Source organism: Falco punctatus, assembly GCF_963210335.1.
Source record: "Falco punctatus genome assembly, chromosome: 3".
NCBI classification, from domain to species: Eukaryota; Metazoa; Chordata; class Aves; order Falconiformes; family Falconidae; genus Falco; species Falco punctatus.
The window spans coordinates 57,228,812-57,246,302 of NC_137582.1; the positions used below are offsets into that span (position 1 = coordinate 57,228,812).

At 40.7% G+C, this 17,491-nt stretch overlaps 1 protein-coding gene and 1 long non-coding RNA gene across 6 annotated transcripts in view; one reads left to right on the forward strand and one right to left on the reverse strand.

Annotated features, from left to right (window-relative positions):
• Positions 1-12,045, forward strand: part of ROCK1 (Rho associated coiled-coil containing protein kinase 1) — a 92,092-nt gene extending 80,047 nt beyond the window's left edge. The window contains exons 29-33 of the mRNA XM_080380424.1: positions 1,808-1,896; positions 3,268-3,346; positions 3,467-3,728; positions 4,538-4,745; positions 10,506-12,045. Of these exons, the coding sequence (XP_080236550.1) occupies positions 1,808-1,896; positions 3,268-3,346; positions 3,467-3,728; positions 4,538-4,745; positions 10,506-10,509 (642 nt within the window). The 3' untranslated portion in view covers positions 10,510-12,045. The remainder of the gene's footprint in view (positions 1-1,807; positions 1,897-3,267; positions 3,347-3,466; positions 3,729-4,537; positions 4,746-10,505) is intronic.
• Positions 8,765-17,432, reverse strand: LOC308061018. Of its 5 annotated transcripts, none has more exons than XR_013927026.1 (4): positions 15,861-17,432; positions 15,096-15,131; positions 12,851-14,837; positions 9,512-9,642 (listed from the first exon to the last, which is right to left on the reverse strand). It is a non-coding gene; the product is annotated as an uncharacterized lncRNA (long non-coding RNA). The 5 variants fall into 5 exon arrangements; XR_013927027.1 differs by having other exon boundaries at positions 15,096-15,516; XR_013927025.1 differs by lacking the exon at positions 9,512-9,642 and adding an exon at positions 8,765-8,896 and having other exon boundaries at positions 15,096-17,432.
• Between the last annotated feature and the right edge of the window lie 59 nt (positions 17,433-17,491).

Sequence of the window (17,491 nt, forward strand, 5' to 3'; positions counted from 1 at the left end):
TTGAGTTAGATCAAAGGAATTCAAGCACAGACTCTTTCTTCAGTGGGGAAAATAGCAAGAGGCTCACGCTATTATAGCTTAGTACCTGGTGCTTCAAGTTAATCAGGCTTTCTATTTAAGAGTCCTGACTGAGGAGCTGAAAGCCCCTTTTAGTCCGGGGGGGAGGGGGGGAACATCCCTTGTGGCTTTTTTAGACTCGTTTCAGTAATTGAGATGCAACTTGCAGAACGCATTTTTAAAAGACTGTTCTATAAACTTGTTAAGGTAACTTTCATATTCAGGTTCTGAGGTCAGACTTAAAAGTCCAGCGTAATGAGGAGGTTCAGCCTCCTCTTGCAGGAGGAGTAGACACCATTTACTTAAATTGTCAGTATCTGCATCATGCAGAAACCCATTCAATTACCTACCAGTAATTCAAGATGAACTGTTTGTGTAGTCACTCTTGCTTTTCTGTCCTTTCACCTGCTTCAGGGTCGTATTATACCTGAATCTGGAGCTCACTATAGACAGAGCAGCCAGTCTGCCTCTTTTTAATCCTCTTGAGTACCTCATACCTTTTAATACATTGTTGCTAAAACATTTGAAACTGCAGGGGAGGGAACTGCCACAGCTGTCATTGAGTTTATGCCTATGGACAGTTTCAGCAAAGACATCGGACTGGCAGCTCCCAGTGAAGAGCAACAGGCAGCAAATTCTACAGGCTTGAAATCACTAGGAAGCACTTATGTTAGAGGTGTTTCATCTTAACTGGCCTTTGGGTTACAAAACTTTTTTGTGAGCAATTTGCTTTGTTTTTCCTGTCGTGAAGAAATGTTTATAATTCTGTGTGATTGTGAGCAGCATTGAAAGGGTGTCTGTTCTTTAGGTTGAGCACAGCATCCTTGGGCTTCTCAGGGTGGGGGCGCAGACACTGCAGGCATACTCAGCATTTGGGAGTTCTCTTGAAACTGGTCCTGCAGTCCACTCCGGCTTGAAAACTCACTGCCTTCCTGGTAGCTCTTGCTTATTCCCCAGAACTCCATGCATTCTGAAGTACTCAGCTTTTTCAGTGGTACAGGATAGGTGTAATATATTAATATGCAGATTTGGAGCAAGAACTTTGAGAACACTCAGAAAAAAAGTAATCAACATATTACTAAATGTTTCTGTTCTTTAACATCTTTACCACTCTGGATGAAACTGTGTGGTTTGACCTTTAAAGTGACATGTAGCAAAAGAATGTCCATTTCTTTTATCCTTCTCTGCAAACCTTTCCCTTACTGTCTCGGTGTATTCCTAGATTTGGAATGTATACCAGACCTCTGTTTCTGCTGATCATTTTGGCTGTTTATTTTACCAGTCCATTAAATTAGAAGTGTAGGAAATAGCTGGAGCTGTGAGAATCTCTTTAGCCTACCAGTAGTTTGGTGCAAAGTACTAGTGAGTCCTGCAGGTCTTTTTAACTAGAGTTGTTGTTTACAACTTCAACAATAAGTGCTAGATTCTGCGCTCCAGAAGTTCTCAGTGATACAGTAATTTTTGGAGTAACATAAATTTCAGTTGCTACTTGCATAAGTTTCTGTACAGATAGATTTCCAGAGTCATCATAAGCATTTTGGGGGTACAGTGACAACGAACAGTCACTGCAGCTGTAGCATTGCACAGCTGTCAGTAGTATAGCTGTCTGTGTGATGATTTCAGTATCTTCTGATACTAGTTTAAAAGCTTTAATTTACTCAGTTTTTTTATGTGCATATGGCAGTACAGTAGGATAAATGTTGCTTTTGTAAATGGTATCTTAACTTGGTTTTACCCTTTCTTTCCCCAGTATGTGGTGGTGAGCAGTAAAAAGATACTGTTCTACAATGATGAAAAGGACAAGGACCAGTCTAATCCATCCATGGTACTAGATATAGAGTAAGTAAAGTTACTGGTAGTTTTGGATACAAATTGGCAAAGGAGTATTTTGTGTGAGAAAACTGATAACATATCTAGAAGCTTGGAATCAACATTCCATAAAAAAATTTTAATTTCCCATACTAGTGGGAAAATGCCTGTTTATCTGTATTTCAGGGTGCTGATAAGATACTACTTTTTCTTTGTCCTACTGTTGCTAAATGTTACAGAAAAAGTTAAATACACAATAAAGTGCCACTGTCTGTAGTCAGTGGTCTGAATTTACAGAAATGAAGAGCTTCATCTTGTTATGACAGACAGGGGTCAGAGATAGTGGAACCTACCTATCTCTTTTCATGATTCAGTGTAATGACTGTTTTTTCCAGTTGCTTCAACAGCTGCTTTCTAAAGAAGGGCATGATAGTTAGGGAACTGGCTATCTGATTTTAGGTCTCATCCCCTGGCTTCATACCTTTTTCTCGCTGTCCGAGGAAGGGTCAGTGTTGATAAAGCCCAAAGCATTTCTAACTTCTCCAGATGGTTTCTGTTTAGAATGACAAAGTAAATGGTCACCCCTTTACACTGGTTATACATGAGGAAAATTGTGTCAAATATCATTGAAGCCCATCACTGATATGTGACTTGAATGTGATGTTTGAACAGCTGATTGACATTATGGGACCTTATAGAGTAGTAACTGAAAAAAGGTTTCAAAATTCATGAATAGGTCTATCAGTGACTAACAAATAGTGGTCTGGAAGGAATCTCAAACTCAGGAAGTGCTTAAGCTGCCAATTGCTCGTAGCCAGGAAAAGTTATTTTCTCTTCAAGCTGTTTCTTACTCTCTTTACATAAACATCTGTTACGGCAACTGTTGAAAACAGGATGTTGAGATAGATGGACTTCCAGTCTTGACCCAGTGTAAGATGTTGTTTGTTCCAATTTTAAAAGCATTTTCAAAAGTTGGTGCCCCAGATTGCCTTTTGTGATGTTCTGGCATTGATTATTTACCAACTGATAATACGATTTAATAAGAAAATCAGTGAGTAGTACTATATTTCATATGGTTATTTCCATCCAAGGTTATCAGTAAGCTTTTATAGCAATAATCAGTTAGACTTCCCAGTCTTCTGAGGAAGAATTTGAAAGCCTTTTTCACAGGCAAATTGGCCATGATGGATCTTGAACCCATTGTAAGATAACCCTCTTGCCGTGCTATGAAATGATTTGGTCTTCCTTGGGTAGACAAGATCTTTGTAGTTTATGTTGCAGCCTTGAAGTATATTGTATTGCTTGCATAAACATTATAAGACTTTCAAAGCACTTTGATAACTGTTTTAAAAACATACATAGCCTTTTAGCATTTTCTGATTCATGTTTCTTCTAATCTAGTAAACTGTTCCATGTCCGGCCTGTAACCCAAGGAGATGTATATAGAGCTGAAACAGAAGAAATTCCTAAAATATTCCAGGTAGTAAGAAGTGTATTCTCATTTTTATTTAACTCTCTTGAAAAAGTTTGGTGGCTTCTTTGAAAATTGTGTAAAAATATGTAGTACTTCAACAATAACACAGCAGTAATTCTTTTTCAGATTCTCTATGCTAATGAGGGGGAATGCAGGAAGGATTTGGAGGTAGAACCAGTACAGCCGACAGAGAAGACAAATTTTCTAAATCACAAAGGCCATGAATTTATTCCAACGTTATACCACTTCCCAGCCAACTGTGAGGCCTGTGCCAAACCTCTTTGGCATGTCTTTAAACCCCCTGCTGCCTTGGAATGTCGAAGATGCCATGTTAAGTGCCATAGAGACCACTTGGATAAAAAGGAGGAATTAATTGCACCATGCAAAGGTATACTCATGGTTTTTTGCATTCTGTATTCTTTGCATGGTTTAGCCAGACCTGCTGAACTACTGGAGGCAAACAAAAGCACTTCATTTTAAAAGTTTTCTAAACTCTTCAGTTTTATGATTTTAGACGTGAAAGATGCTATTAAAATAATAGAGTGCTAACACCACTTAGGAACAGGCAACTGTGGCAAGCCTCTGCAGGGAGGCCGTTGGTGGTGTAACTGATATGGCACTGCTGCGGACCCTGAAAGCTCAAGGATCCCTAGAGGTTTGTGCCCATGTACTGAGCAGCTCCTTGGTTCCCAGACCATTCTCTGTGTACTTAATCATGGCCCACATCAGGGACAATGCAGAGGCCACATGACCAAGCTGTGCCGAGACCTTGAAGAGTGGTTCTTCAGCTGCTTCACAGACTGGAGTAAAGATTTCCTCTCTGTGTGCCTGTGAAGTGGAGCATTTGGAGTATGTACTCTGGAACTCAGCCATAAGGCACCCAGACAACTTTCCAGCTTATTAACACTGCAATTAGTATAAGTTTTCTTATTACTTGAATATTAGTGTTAGTTAATAAATATTAATTATTAATGTCAGACTCATGAATCTGAATGCAGAGTGACCAATATTAAAAGAAACTGTATTCATAATTTTCCCTGCTGTTTGTTGTCTTCCAGAAATATATAAACAAATGCAATACAACTATATATATACATGCCATTGTTTTTTCCAGTGGCACACCTGGTAGGTCATCATTCTATATTGTGATAACGAGTCCTAGTTTTCACAGAATCATCTCCCTCCTTTTACTTCTAGTGAGTTATGATGTAACTTCAGCAAGAGATATGCTGTTACTGGCATCTTGTCAAGATGAACAGAAGAAGTGGGTAACTCATTTAGTAAAGAAGATCCCGAAGACACCACCATCTACTTTTGTTCGTGCTTCTCCTAGAACTATGTCTACAAGATCCTCAGCAAATCAGTCATTCCGAAAAGTTGTTAAAAATACTTCTGGAAAAACTAGGTGAGAAATAAACTATCAAAGCTACAGATATTTTAAGCTAAAAAATATATATTATATATATATTATATATATATATGTTTATAGATCCTATTTAGTATGAAATTGTGAAATGATTCCATAGTTATGACTGTTGAACTGCTGATCTAAATCTCTGCTCAAATTCTGAAGGAGGGAACAGACAGAATTCTTCTGCTATTGTGGTAAATTTCTCTGTTCCTTGGGTTTGGAAAGGTACCATAGAGATGGCAGTGCCTGGCCTCCCAGTGCATGTGAGGGAGCTGGTTGCATTTTTGCCTGTTTAAAGACAGCATCAGTAGATAGATTAGCAGTGGCATTTAACTGTAAAGATGATCCACACAATCATTCATGGATTGCCTCAGAGATTGTGTAAGCTAGAAGTCTTCTGCAAATGGGATTGAAATGAGAAACTTACAGGATCTCGGTCTGTTTTTAGGCCTTTTCTTTTGATGTGAGGCACCTTAAGTAGTAACTCCATTCAGTGTCTCAGTAGGGAGAGTCTTCCTAGGTTGGGTGGGCTACCAAAAAAAATATCCTGCAAAACTTAGTTGCATGAAGCGCAATAAAAGCAAACTTCTGCGTGTAAAGAGACACTGGGTATATCACGAAACATCCTCCTGCAGAGGTAAGCAGGGGACAGATCTTTGGTGCTGATTCTCTTGTCCCCATAAGTAACTATAATTAATAGATTCAAGATACTTTCAGTGAAGGCCTTCAAGATAATCTCATCCAGGAAGATAACTTTAGGCCTCAAATACTTAGCTGTCAATATAAGAAACAGTGACGTTGTGGGCAGTATTGTGATAGAGATAATAATCAGTGCAACAGCATGAGGAGAAGGGCATAGAAAGCATCTGTGACAAGCAGTTAAAAACACATAGCTGTGCTAGGCTACCTGGGGGAGAAGCCATATCCACAAACACTGAACAAAGTCTCAGTTTGCCCGTTACAGTTCAAATGGCTGGACATAACTGAATCATGAAGCTTTTTTACATTTTTCAACACTGCTGTTTAAGCGAGCCAAAGTAGTGAAACACAGGAACACTTCTGATTTGTGGGGAGATTTCCTGGGAAGTGGGCAATTTTTGCTTACAGACTTCACTGTAAAAACCTATTGAAAACAAGGGTGAGTACAGTGTAAAAGGACAGTGATAAACCTGAGTTATGAAGACTGACTGTAAAACCAGAGTTTGCTTACTAAATGGTAGCATCTTCAGTGTTGTACCAGATAAAGACAAATCAGTAATTGCTAATTTCAGGGGGGTTCACTCATGTTTGTTATGTACTTGGGTGGTGTGTACTTATACAAGGGAGCTGTTTGTCTTGTCTACAAAATGTCAATTTCTCCCAACTTCCGAAAGCTTTTATAAAGCTTTGTAGTGTTTCCAAACCTATTTTTCCTTCAGTCCTCAATTTTCCAAGATTTACTGAAAATTATTAGACCCCTCCATAGGCTTTAGCTAGATCTTTTAAGACTTCTGGATATAAATTACACCTGCTGATTTTAAAATAGGCATCATTAATAGCTGTTGTTTAACATCATTTTTTATCATTTATCATAGAGGCATTTTATTTATCATAGGGCTGTTGAAGAAGTACTTCTGTTGATAAAAATATGAAGTGCTCCTATGTATTATGTGATACATTTACTTGAACAATAACCTGGATTCTAGAAACTAGTTATTAAAGGCAGTCCTTTTAAACAGGCAGATAAAGATAATAGAAGTACTTTGAACTGGTTAGAGCTCTGTTACTGATTAGTAAAATTTTTCTGTCGGTCTTGGACCACCTAAGACTGAAAGAAAAAGCAGATCATGTTGATACTTAAAAGGATTAGGTGGAATGATTTTGATACTGAATGGTCATCCCACCATAAATTCTGGAAGAAAAATCCCAACAAATAAACAACTGGTAATGTACAATTCATTAATACAGTTTTAAAAGAGTTTTAAAAATGTGACACAAATAATGCTAGTCAACATTGCTTTCCAAAAAAAATGACAAAAAAAATTTGTTCCTTTCCACATAACAAGAAAAGATTTCCAAAAAAAGATGAGAATCTTTTGATGAGATAGCATTCTTGGACAGTTTTAAAAAAAAAAAAAAAAAAAAGTAAAACCAACCAAGCAGCCAATAGGGTAGGAAAGAACTATTTTAATACTCCATTTACATATGTCTTTGAGCTGTATTAATTGAAATAATCTAAAACAATGCTTGGAAGAGCATATTCCTGATTGTACATTTTAGAAATCATCCTCTGTTAGGAAGTATAGAGGTTCTTCCCCTCCCCCTTGCCAAACGTTACCTATGTAGAGTTCACCTTGTAATGTAGCGCATACTTCCTTGTTTCACATTTAGATATTTAGAGTTGTAGACTTTATTTTCCAGAAGACTGTTCAAATTGTATTTGGACTATGCTTTCCTTTCCATTTGTCCTTGCAAGGTCCTCACGTAGCTGTAACAACCAGATTTTTTTTAAGTTCTCTTGCAATGTTTGTTTCCAGTTTTTGGAGAGTCTTCAGATGAGCTATACTTGATTTGCTGTAATATACCTCTTGTAGGGTGTGAAGAGGGAATTTGCGTGTGTGCACACAAAGAAAAAAGAAGCGGAGGTTGAGGTTAAAAACCTACTATAGGCAAAACAGCGCTGGTATTCAGACGTCTTATAGCTGCTAGCTTTTCAATAGATTTTTTTCTTCAGCATAACTGTGTAATTTCTCAGGTTTTTCATTTCAGGATCTTATTTTTTTTCCAGGCATTTTAGAGCTAATTGAAAAAGTGCAGTTTTCATCCATAGTCTTTTATGGGAGCAAATCCATTTTCTTAAATAAATTCGTTTTTTCTTTTTCACTCTGTCTTAATAGGAGTGCAGGTTTGGGGTTGCCTTTAGCAAGAACAAGTTTGCAGCTAGTCTCTTTTAGCGTGAAGAGATTTACACATTTGAAAATTTACAGTAACTCTTAAAGGAATGGGTCTGTTTGGGGAGATTGGTTACTCAGACAATTTCTGCTGTTTATCCTGTTGGCATTTGTAGTGTGAGAGTGTTAAGAGAATCATAGAATTATGCAAGTTGTGAATGGGAACTTTTTTAAAAAATGAGAAACACCATCTTTTAAAGCTCTTTTAGGATTCTGGAGATCCTAATGAGAATCAATGAGCCTAACAGCTCACCAGCACCAGGAGAAGAGCTGCACATTCCTGTGCTTTACCTTGTGTCAGCTCATGCTTCACAGATTACCACAGTAAACGAATCTATTTTCTAGCAGAGAATTAATCCAGGAATGTTTTCACTAAATAAAAGCCAAAAAACCCCAAGCATAGCAACAAAAAGACCCCAACCCTAACCCCCCAGAATAAAAGCATATGGTTTCCTGTTGGGTTGGGAAGTTGCAATGGTTCATGGAAGAGTCCAGGAAGCACCAGATCTGTCTCAGGAATGGAAGGAGGAAAGGTGAAGGTGGTCATCTTGCATAGTGAAGTATCAGGTTGGGTCAGCTGTTCAGAATACTGCAGCTTTGCATTTTCGCCATCTGTCCTAGTGTACAGCCTCTGTTCACACCTTTCTCCATCACCCAATGGGATCTTCCAAGTTCTTGGGAAGGTATAAAGCTCTTTTAAGTTTTCTGGCAATTCAGAACTTAATACCTGCGTGGTATCTTATCTCTTTAGCTTCTTGAATTTTTCTAACAGACTGTGATGTAAATCGTTAATATTAATAGTGTTCTTCAAGACTAAGCCCAAATCCGTCAGTGAGTTTGATGACATAATTGATATTTGACCTTAGAATTCTTGCTTCTTAATGACATTTAATACTGACATAGCTTCTTAGAACATATAATTAATTTACAGCAAATTCTGTTTTAATGCTGTATATTGTAGGCACTGAGTGTGGAGGAAGAAGTGTATTAAGCATAAGCCATTTAGAGAGGCACAGTACTTGACCAGCAAGAGTGCTAGGTATGTGTGTGCTGCCGGCCTGTCATGCTGCATGGAGACATGTGCAGGAAGCAGGTGGGGAGCCCCCACACCTCACTGATGCTTGAGGAGCTGCTTGGGTGGCTTTGTGGCGTGCTCCGTCCCCATCAGACAGCTGCCACTGGCTTGACTGGAATGTAGTGGGGCTTGCGTGGCACCTGCACAGCAATGCAAGTGAATAATGAAGAGAATCAAGAGTTACGCTCAGCAAATAAGCATTAGAAAAAGGTCAGATAGGAACTTGTCTTTCAGGCTATTCTACTGCGGATATTTTTCTGATTTTCTTGAACAAATTTCTATGTTAGTAGTGGCCACAAGCTAGACAATTACTGCTGCAATGTAGTAGTTGGCCTGTGTCCCAGTACCACTATATATTCCATGCTGTATGTTTAGAAAGAAGAGGCATTGGATTTGTTTCAGGAAAATTCACTTCTGACATACCAGGTGCTTAAATTTAAGAGTATGAAACAAATTTACAATGGAACTTACATACTCAACACTTAACTGGCAATTGCACAGTAGCTGAGCTAATCTGACAGCCTGTTGCTACATAAGGAGGAGCATTTTCCCTCTGTCTTCCTTCTATGTGCTTCTGTCATTAGATCCTGGGTAAGTGCTTGAAGTGATCCATTTTGGACCCTCCCATGAAGGTCCACAGTTCAGTTTCCTGACTGTCAAAAAAATGTAGAACTGCTTTGCTGAGCTAGCGAGGGGGTCAGCCTGCTAAGAAGTACAGTGATGGCCAAAGCTGAGGGCAGGTAAGCAGGAGGGTGCTCCCTTGGCGTCAGGAAGATAAAGTGGAGGAACAGCAGACCCTTTTCCTTTCAGGAGGCAGCGAGTTGTTACATCAGCTTCTCTGAACTCAAGACACTGCGCCCTGCAGTTCTCATCCTGACCTTTTTGTCTAGACGTGGGAGTAAGAGAAACAGTGATGATTTTTACTGGGCATACGTGTGTTTAGCTTTTACTAAGTATCTGAACATTGTTCTCTTGTCAGACAAGTATAGCAGCACTTGATCTCAGTGGTGGAGTCCTACCATGTAAGCAGGCATTAACTATTTTGTCGAATGGATACAGACTTTTAACACATGCTTTAAGACATTTTAGTACATTCATTTAGGATCTGATCTACCTTTCTTTGAAGTTGATAGGCAGCACTGTTGACTTCATGGGGAGGTGTATCAGACCCATTAAAAGGAGCTTCGCGTATAAGTTCATCTGGAGTTCTATTCCTCGTTTCAGTAACTTACCATAGTAAATCTGAATCAGAACTTCATGATGAACGTGCTAGCATTTGCAGTACTGCTTCTAGATCCAAAACTACACTTCATAGTTTATAGTATGCTAATTTATACACGTTCGGTCAGCACAGTTGAGGTGTTCTAATATATTTGGACTTGGGCACCTGATCAAGTTAATGCATGTGCATTAACTGCTGTGCATCAGTGAGCTATGGCAACCGCATGTGTGTGCTCTTAGCCCTATAGAGAGCCTTTTCTTGTGCTGCAAGTGAGTGTCACCTTGTATTTGCCGTGAGTACACCCATGGTTGTTTAGTCTTAATCATTTACTTGTAAAGCTGCAGTAGTATTATCATCTGCCCAATCTCTATGTTCATTGAATGTTTGAAATTAAGAACAGTTTGTGGAAGATTGGGTAGGTATGATCTTAGTATTGTACCATGTCAATTGAAAAAAATATCTTCACTAGTGTTATGAAGCTAATTTTTATATTTGTTATTAATTGTTTGTTTTCTTCTTTGTTCCAGCTAACCACATGTACAGTGCTTAATGGAATCTCATGGGATGCAGTCTGAGAAACAGGGCTTTTTTTAACCACACAGAGCAGTGCAGACGGGCTGTTGTTCCTTTCAACATAACTATCACAGGCTTCAGGGTTAAAATTGCTATTACTGTCTCCTCCTTGCTTTGGCACAAAAGCACGCTGAGGGTGTTTAATTGCGGGTTTGCCTAAAGGTAGATTAGATTAATTATTACTATGTAATGCAAGTTAAAGCAAATAAAGCTTAGCTAGGTGTATAAAAAAAAAAAGGTGCTGCCTTTTTGGATTTTTTTTTAAAAAAAGCCTGTCAATCACAATGAAATGCAGCCAACTTTCTTCATATCGGTGAAAGAAAAGGACTGTTGACCCTGTGAAGGGGATATTTATGTCAAGATGAGCATATGAAATGGAGTAGAGGAGGAAGGTTTCTCAGCGAGAAGGACTGTAATTGCTTTCAAAACTCCAAGTTGTGCTCTTGAAGACTGCAGAACTAGCTTAAAAATGAAGCCTTATCACTTGAACTTCAGTGCCTTCACTGCAGAGTTCTTAACAGCCTTAATGCTAACCACCCACTATGGAATGGATCAAAGTGTTAAATATTTTGCATTATGCTTTACAAAATACTGATTCAGCAGGTTTGTAAAGGGGGGAAAACAAGTTAATTGCCTTTAATCTATGCATTTTTGCCAAGCCATACTGAATTAATTTACTATTAGAGGCATTAGAAACTAACAGTAAAGAGAACCACCGAGTTTGGAAGCATATTTTGGGGTACATCATTTCTATAACTGTATAATGTATTGCCTTACAATTTTAAGTGATACCGTACATTAAGTTAACAAACATTTAAGAAATATATGCACTGTTTGAACTGTAAATTATTCTTAGAACACTTTTACTGGGTTTTACGTTGTCCTTTTAGTGCCTTAATTTGAGAAATTGTATTATTGCCATGTCGATAAATGTAGAAATCTAAAACTAAACAAAGGAAAACTCTAAAAAACTATTGCATACCAGTGGTTTTCACTGTATTTTAATTGGTTTAAGTATTATAGATGCTAGATGCATTTTCTAAATTAAGTACAATCTTTGAATGAGAATTCCTCTTACAAAGAAAGACTGATTCTAGTTCATAAGCCAAGAGATGTATAGGCAATGCAAAAAAGAGAAAAAAAAGCAAGCATATAACGCAAAAGCTCTGGGTAATTCAGGAATTTCAGTAAATGCTGTCAGACTCTTGCTTTGTAGCAGGAATACATTCATAGTATGGGCAGTATGGTTTTATTTTATTTTATTTCTTAACCAAATACCTCCTCAGTAATTTATAATGGCTTTGCAGTTGTGTATTAAATAAGAAGCACTGGAAAACTGATTCGTCCATAGGACGATTTGCATGTTTCAAGTGGTATTGAAAGCCGCACTGATGGATATGTAATAATAAACATATCTGTTATTAATATGGTAATGACTCTGTGCTCATTTAATGAGAAATAAAGTAATTTATGGAAAGACCCTTTTGAAAACGACTGGCATGGTGTTTTCTCCTGACTGCAGCTTCTACATCTTTCTAAGCATCCAGACATTGCAACAGCTTCCTAGTACAAGATGCATTTGCAACATAACACCTAGGGGACTGCAATATATTTTTTCTATTCTACACAAATAAGTAAATACTATACTAAATCTTTTTTTTATTCCCTTATTCTCGTGGCCTATTGTAGGAGCCTAATTTGTATTTATTGTTTAACCTCCACCCTGAGCTTGCCTTGTGATGGCTTCATCCTTCATGATGCAGGAGATTTGGAGCTTCAGAAATCCTGCTTATTTGGAGGCGGGGATCCTGTTCAAAAGAAAAACTGTGGGGTATTTTTGTTGGGAGTTTTGGGGTTTTTTTTTGTTGGTGTCTTTGGAGTTGGTTTTAGTTGGGTTTTGTTCGGGTTTTTTTCTGGAACAGCCTATGCGACCCATGAAGCCAGCTGTCCATAAATCTCCCTGCGTAATCTACCAAGGCTTGTAGAACAATGGAGTAGTAAGGACAAATTACATGTGAATGATTTTATGTCCTTTGAAGGTCACAGAGCTGGGAAGTATAGATAAATTGAAGCATGTGGTGTGGTAATTTCAGAAAGTTCCTCTGTGTTGAGCTTGCTGTATCAGAAATGTCAGCAATTCCAAAGCACTGAAGACTACCTGCTGGATTGCCAGTCACATTGAGTGTTAGCTTGCCAAGCAATACAAGGGATAATTATGACCTGCTTTAATTTCCTATCACACATCCAAAGGGGAAATAATACAGTAAAATGATTAAACTTATATTACTTAAATACATACATTATTATAGAAAATTTGGAGCAATAGAAAAGGCCATTCTCCAGATGCAGATTAGGTTTTTGATTGCTTTTCTGCTTTCCTTTATGTGTGACTGGCTACCTCTGTAGGCTCACAAACTCTTGCTTGAATAATTTCTTAATCAAAAAAAAGTAGCGTCTTGTAATGCCGTATTTTATGAATCTGAAAAATAGCATGAAAACCGTTATAAATAGATAACAACTAGCGGGAAGAGGGAAAGACTGAGGAAGAAATGGGTTTGCTCTACAGCAGGGGTCCTCAAACTACAGCCCGCGGGCCAGATACGGCCCCCCAGGGTCCTCAATCCAGCCCCCGGTATTTACAGAAACCCCTGCCCCCCCCCCCACCGGGGGTTGGGGGGGAAACCAAGCAGCCGCAGATGACTGCCTGCCACTGCATCCGCGCGCCAGCCCCCTGGTTAAAAAGTGTGAGGACCCCCTGCTCTAGAGCTTGGTACATACTATAGTTTCCATAGCTTTTTAGCAATGCTGAAATTCTGCAATTATTTTTAAATGCTGATTTTGCTTGGGAAAGCAGCAGCAGACATAATGAAGTGTTAAATTACATTGACTTGTATGTCTGGGATAAGTTGCACTAAAATGCTGTAATAATGAAGTCTAGACATGCAAATTACAGTGTTTGTGTTCTCGTATACTGATGTTGGCGCTTGTTTACTGTAAGCAAGGTGCCAATCTACAGGAATACATACTTTGAATAACAAATTCAGCCAAAGGTTTCTACTGTTAGGAAAAGTATGATCTCAGCTGTGCAAACAGATATTTCAGGGGGAAAAAATAGTTTATTATTAAACTTTTAGCAAGCATATCAGCTTTACCATCCAGAAAAAAAAAATAATCAGTGTGCTGCTATATTTGCTACAGCTCCATTTTTTCTGGCCCTTGCTGCCTTATTTTGCTTGCCTTCTACCCTTGTCACTAATGATTTCTCTTACAAGAACATTTTGCTTACAGTCATCTGTTACAGTCTAGAAAGTCATCAAGGGATATGAATGTATAAGCTATGAAGGCCTAGAATAAATCAACTGGCTTCATTCATATTGGTAAAGCTGTGGTGTTATACACTTTGAGAAATCAAGAAGCCTAGATTCTTACATGATCGTTTTTTGATTTGCCTCCACCTTTTTTCCATTTTCTATTACTATATTAAGTTATAAGTTTGTTAACATTGGTAGAATGTCAAAATCAGCTTTCTCATTCCCTCTTCAAGCCTCCCTATTCCTGCTGAAGGGAACAGGAAAAGACAATGATAAGAGTAGGTAACTGCAGCAAAACAGCCTGGGTAATAAGAAACAGCCTCCCCCACAAGCAGGATTTAGCAGCAACCACCAAGGCTGTAGCCAGCAGCAAGTCAGGAGTCATGCAGTGAGGGAAGCAGCAGGTGCTGAGCTTCTCTCTGAGCTGGTGAACTCTACCGAGAATTTTTTATGTACTAGTTACAAACATAAAAAACGCAGATGAGGGTTTTGTTGCTCTTCCTTCCTCCAGATGTATGTTTGTGGTGACGCAGAATGGAGAAAGTGTGAAAGCTGCTGAAATGGCATGGGTAACACTGAAATGGGGGATATTGTGTGTCACCTTAAGTATCTTCTGGATTGCTACGTTTTTCCTTACCTTGCAATTTGCTGTATCATCTCTATGTAGAAGTCACGCCTTATTGACACGGCATGCTTCAGTCTGTAGCTACTGTGACATAGGGATCAAATGTAGCAGTGGCTTTCAGGTTGGGAGTGCCGGGACTGTGCCATAGCCTGAGCCCCCAAGTTGGCTCGAGGAGCCGCTGCTGCACAGGGCAGTCACAGCGACTTCCATGTGGGCCTCACTCAGCCCTGCGCGGTGCTGGGAAGGTTGTGCACAACAGCGTTTTGTTCTTGTATCTTGTTTCTGTTCGTTTTCTGGGTGCTCCTTTGGAGACTGTCAAGGTTTGCAGTGCAGGGAAGTGGAATGCTTACCTTTATCACAAAAAAGAACTTTAATCTTTAAATACGTAAAGTACTGTAACGTATCAGGACAGTGGAAAATTTCATCTAAACCACTTAAAACTAGGATTATTTTGAGTTTAATATACATGGCAATTATCTGCAAGACAGGCGTTAATAATGTAATTTGATCCTATTTGTGCTGTGAATACACACGTTAAAATGTTTAAAGCTTTAAGACAGACAGACAGGTTCCCACGAACATTGTTTCCCACAGAAAATAAAATGTACCTGTCAATATCTTGAATGAGGATAACACATCTTCCCCTTTCAAGAAACAAGAAATGTAAATGCAATATTTTAATTCCTGAGACTGATTGTTTAAAACGAAAACCACCTTCCATAGAGCAAAGGAGGTATCGCAGAGGTGCCTGAAGCATGCTTTGCAAAGGGGCTTGCCTTGCTTCCCCATGCCTCTTGCGGTTCTGCAGCACCTGCCTGTACCATGAGGCTACACCAGCTACTTGTGCTCCTCAGAACTGAGCCACAGGAGATTTCATAGATTGGGACTTGCTCTCACCCGTCTTCCAGCGTTAATAAATCCTGCTGGCCTGCACACAGCATTGTGCTGACGACAGGCCCCCAGCTTTTGGATGCAGGCTGGCTTCCATCTGGCCAGCTCAGGATAGGAAGCAGCCATGCTCAGGTGGCCCTGTGAAAGCCCACAGAGACGCAGCTTGGGGCAGGCAGTTCCACTGTCCCCGTGCCCTCGCGAGCCAGCCTGGGCTTCGCTCAGGGCTTGTCTTCACAAAGAAAAAATACCCATTTAGTAATGTTCAACCAATCCTTTAAAATTTTGTCAGGGTAATCTCTACTTCGCATTCCTACATCAGGTTGCACTCTCTGTCTCTACACTCCTTATGTCAGTTTGTGTCGGATTCAAGGAAACCAGCACCTATTGAAACCCTCCTTCAGGAAAATGGCACAAAGCTGTTAATGGCAGGAAAAGGCATACACGATCTTGGGGGAAAGAAAAGGGAGGTAGTGGTTCCTCACCTTATGGAGGTTGGGAAGTTGTCCTGCAGCTGCAAATTTCTTCTCTTTCAGCACAGCACCCTCCAGTGCCTTTCCGAAATCCTGAAAACGCATGGGCTGTGATTGCCCGAGCCCCGGTCCTCCTTATTCTAAAGGGGAGAATGTACTCAGTGCAGCTTCAGACTGTACAGCACTGAACTTCCATTCAGGAGTCGCGAATAAATGGCCTCTGTAACAGTCACTGTTGGTAGCAAGAAGAAATGGCCAGGCTGGAGATGTCCTGCGCTTGGACTCGTGGGCAGACAGCTGGGATTTCCTCTCACTTCAATAGATGGTCTGCGGGATCTCACCCTAGAACTGAATTAAAGCTTTTCTAGAAAGCTACTTCAAGCAAATCAAAGTAACAGTAAATTTGTCACCCTTGCTGCTAAACTTTAACATTTAAATAGTCTCGGTAATTGGAAACTCCATCTTAACTCAAGATCCATCTTATTTTCAGCGTACCACCCACTGGAGCTGCTCTGAAATGTAATCCTTGTTCCCCAAAACTTCCTTTTTGCGTCTAGGAGCCCACACCGGACAATAAAATCAATTGATTCTTCTTCCCCTTGACAAACCGAAAACACTAGATTTTCTAAGCCTTCCATTTTAAGGCTTACTTTCAAGCCCTGGTTATTTTTATAGCCATTGTGTATATCCTTCTTCAACTGTCTGGAATTAAAAATAATATTTGGTGAGCAGCGCTTTTATCAAGGAAAGATCCTTCTTGTTCTGGGTATCTCTTCTACAGCAGAAGCAGGTCCAGCAGAAACTCTTTCAGCTGCAGCTGCCAGAGGAGCTGGGGACGGCAGCGATGTCACATCTTTAGAGGTGGCAGCTAGGAAAGGGGTCTGAGGAAGGGATGTTTCTTTCTGGCATACTCTTCCTTTTTATGCTTAACCACTGTTTGAGCTTCTTTAACAGCCTCATACCTAAACTGCTTTTGTAGCAGGTGAGACTCGTACCTCCATGTTTACCGTTTTTAGTATCTCTAGAACTACGTTTTATTGTCCTGAAGGCTCCTGGCCATTGCCACCGCACTCATCCTTCAGCGCTCCTTGTCCGTCATCTATCACCCAGCATTAGGGTACCTGCTGGCGAGTTAGCCATCCCCTGCTCGCCCGAAAAGTTCTTCCGTTGACAGTTTGATCTCTCCGTTTTCTTACGACCCAGAAGCAGCTCATCCGCAACAGCCTTCCCTTTTTAACTCCCCGCCGCCCCCGCGCAGTCGCCGCGTTCGGGCCAACCGGCGGATGGGCTGTAACGGCCCCGACCCCGCGGCGCCCCCTCGCCCTCCACGGCGGCGCCCCCCGCTCCTGGCCCCGGGCCCCCGCGGGCGGCAGGCGCAGGGCAGCGGGCTCACCAGGCGCCGCCCCCAGCCGCGCGCCCCGGCCGGCGACGCGCCCCCGGGCACCGCAGCCCGCTGTCCCGTCACGCTCCTCATACGCCGCTCCCCCGGGCAGCCCGCAGCTGGGGCCGCCTCCCACCTCCCCGCCGAGGGGCAGCGCCTACCGGCCCGGCCCCCCCGCTACGGGCCCCGCTCCGCCGAGCAGCCGTTACCGCCCACGGCGCGCGCGCACCCCTCCTCGCGCCGCCCCACCCCGCCCCGCCCT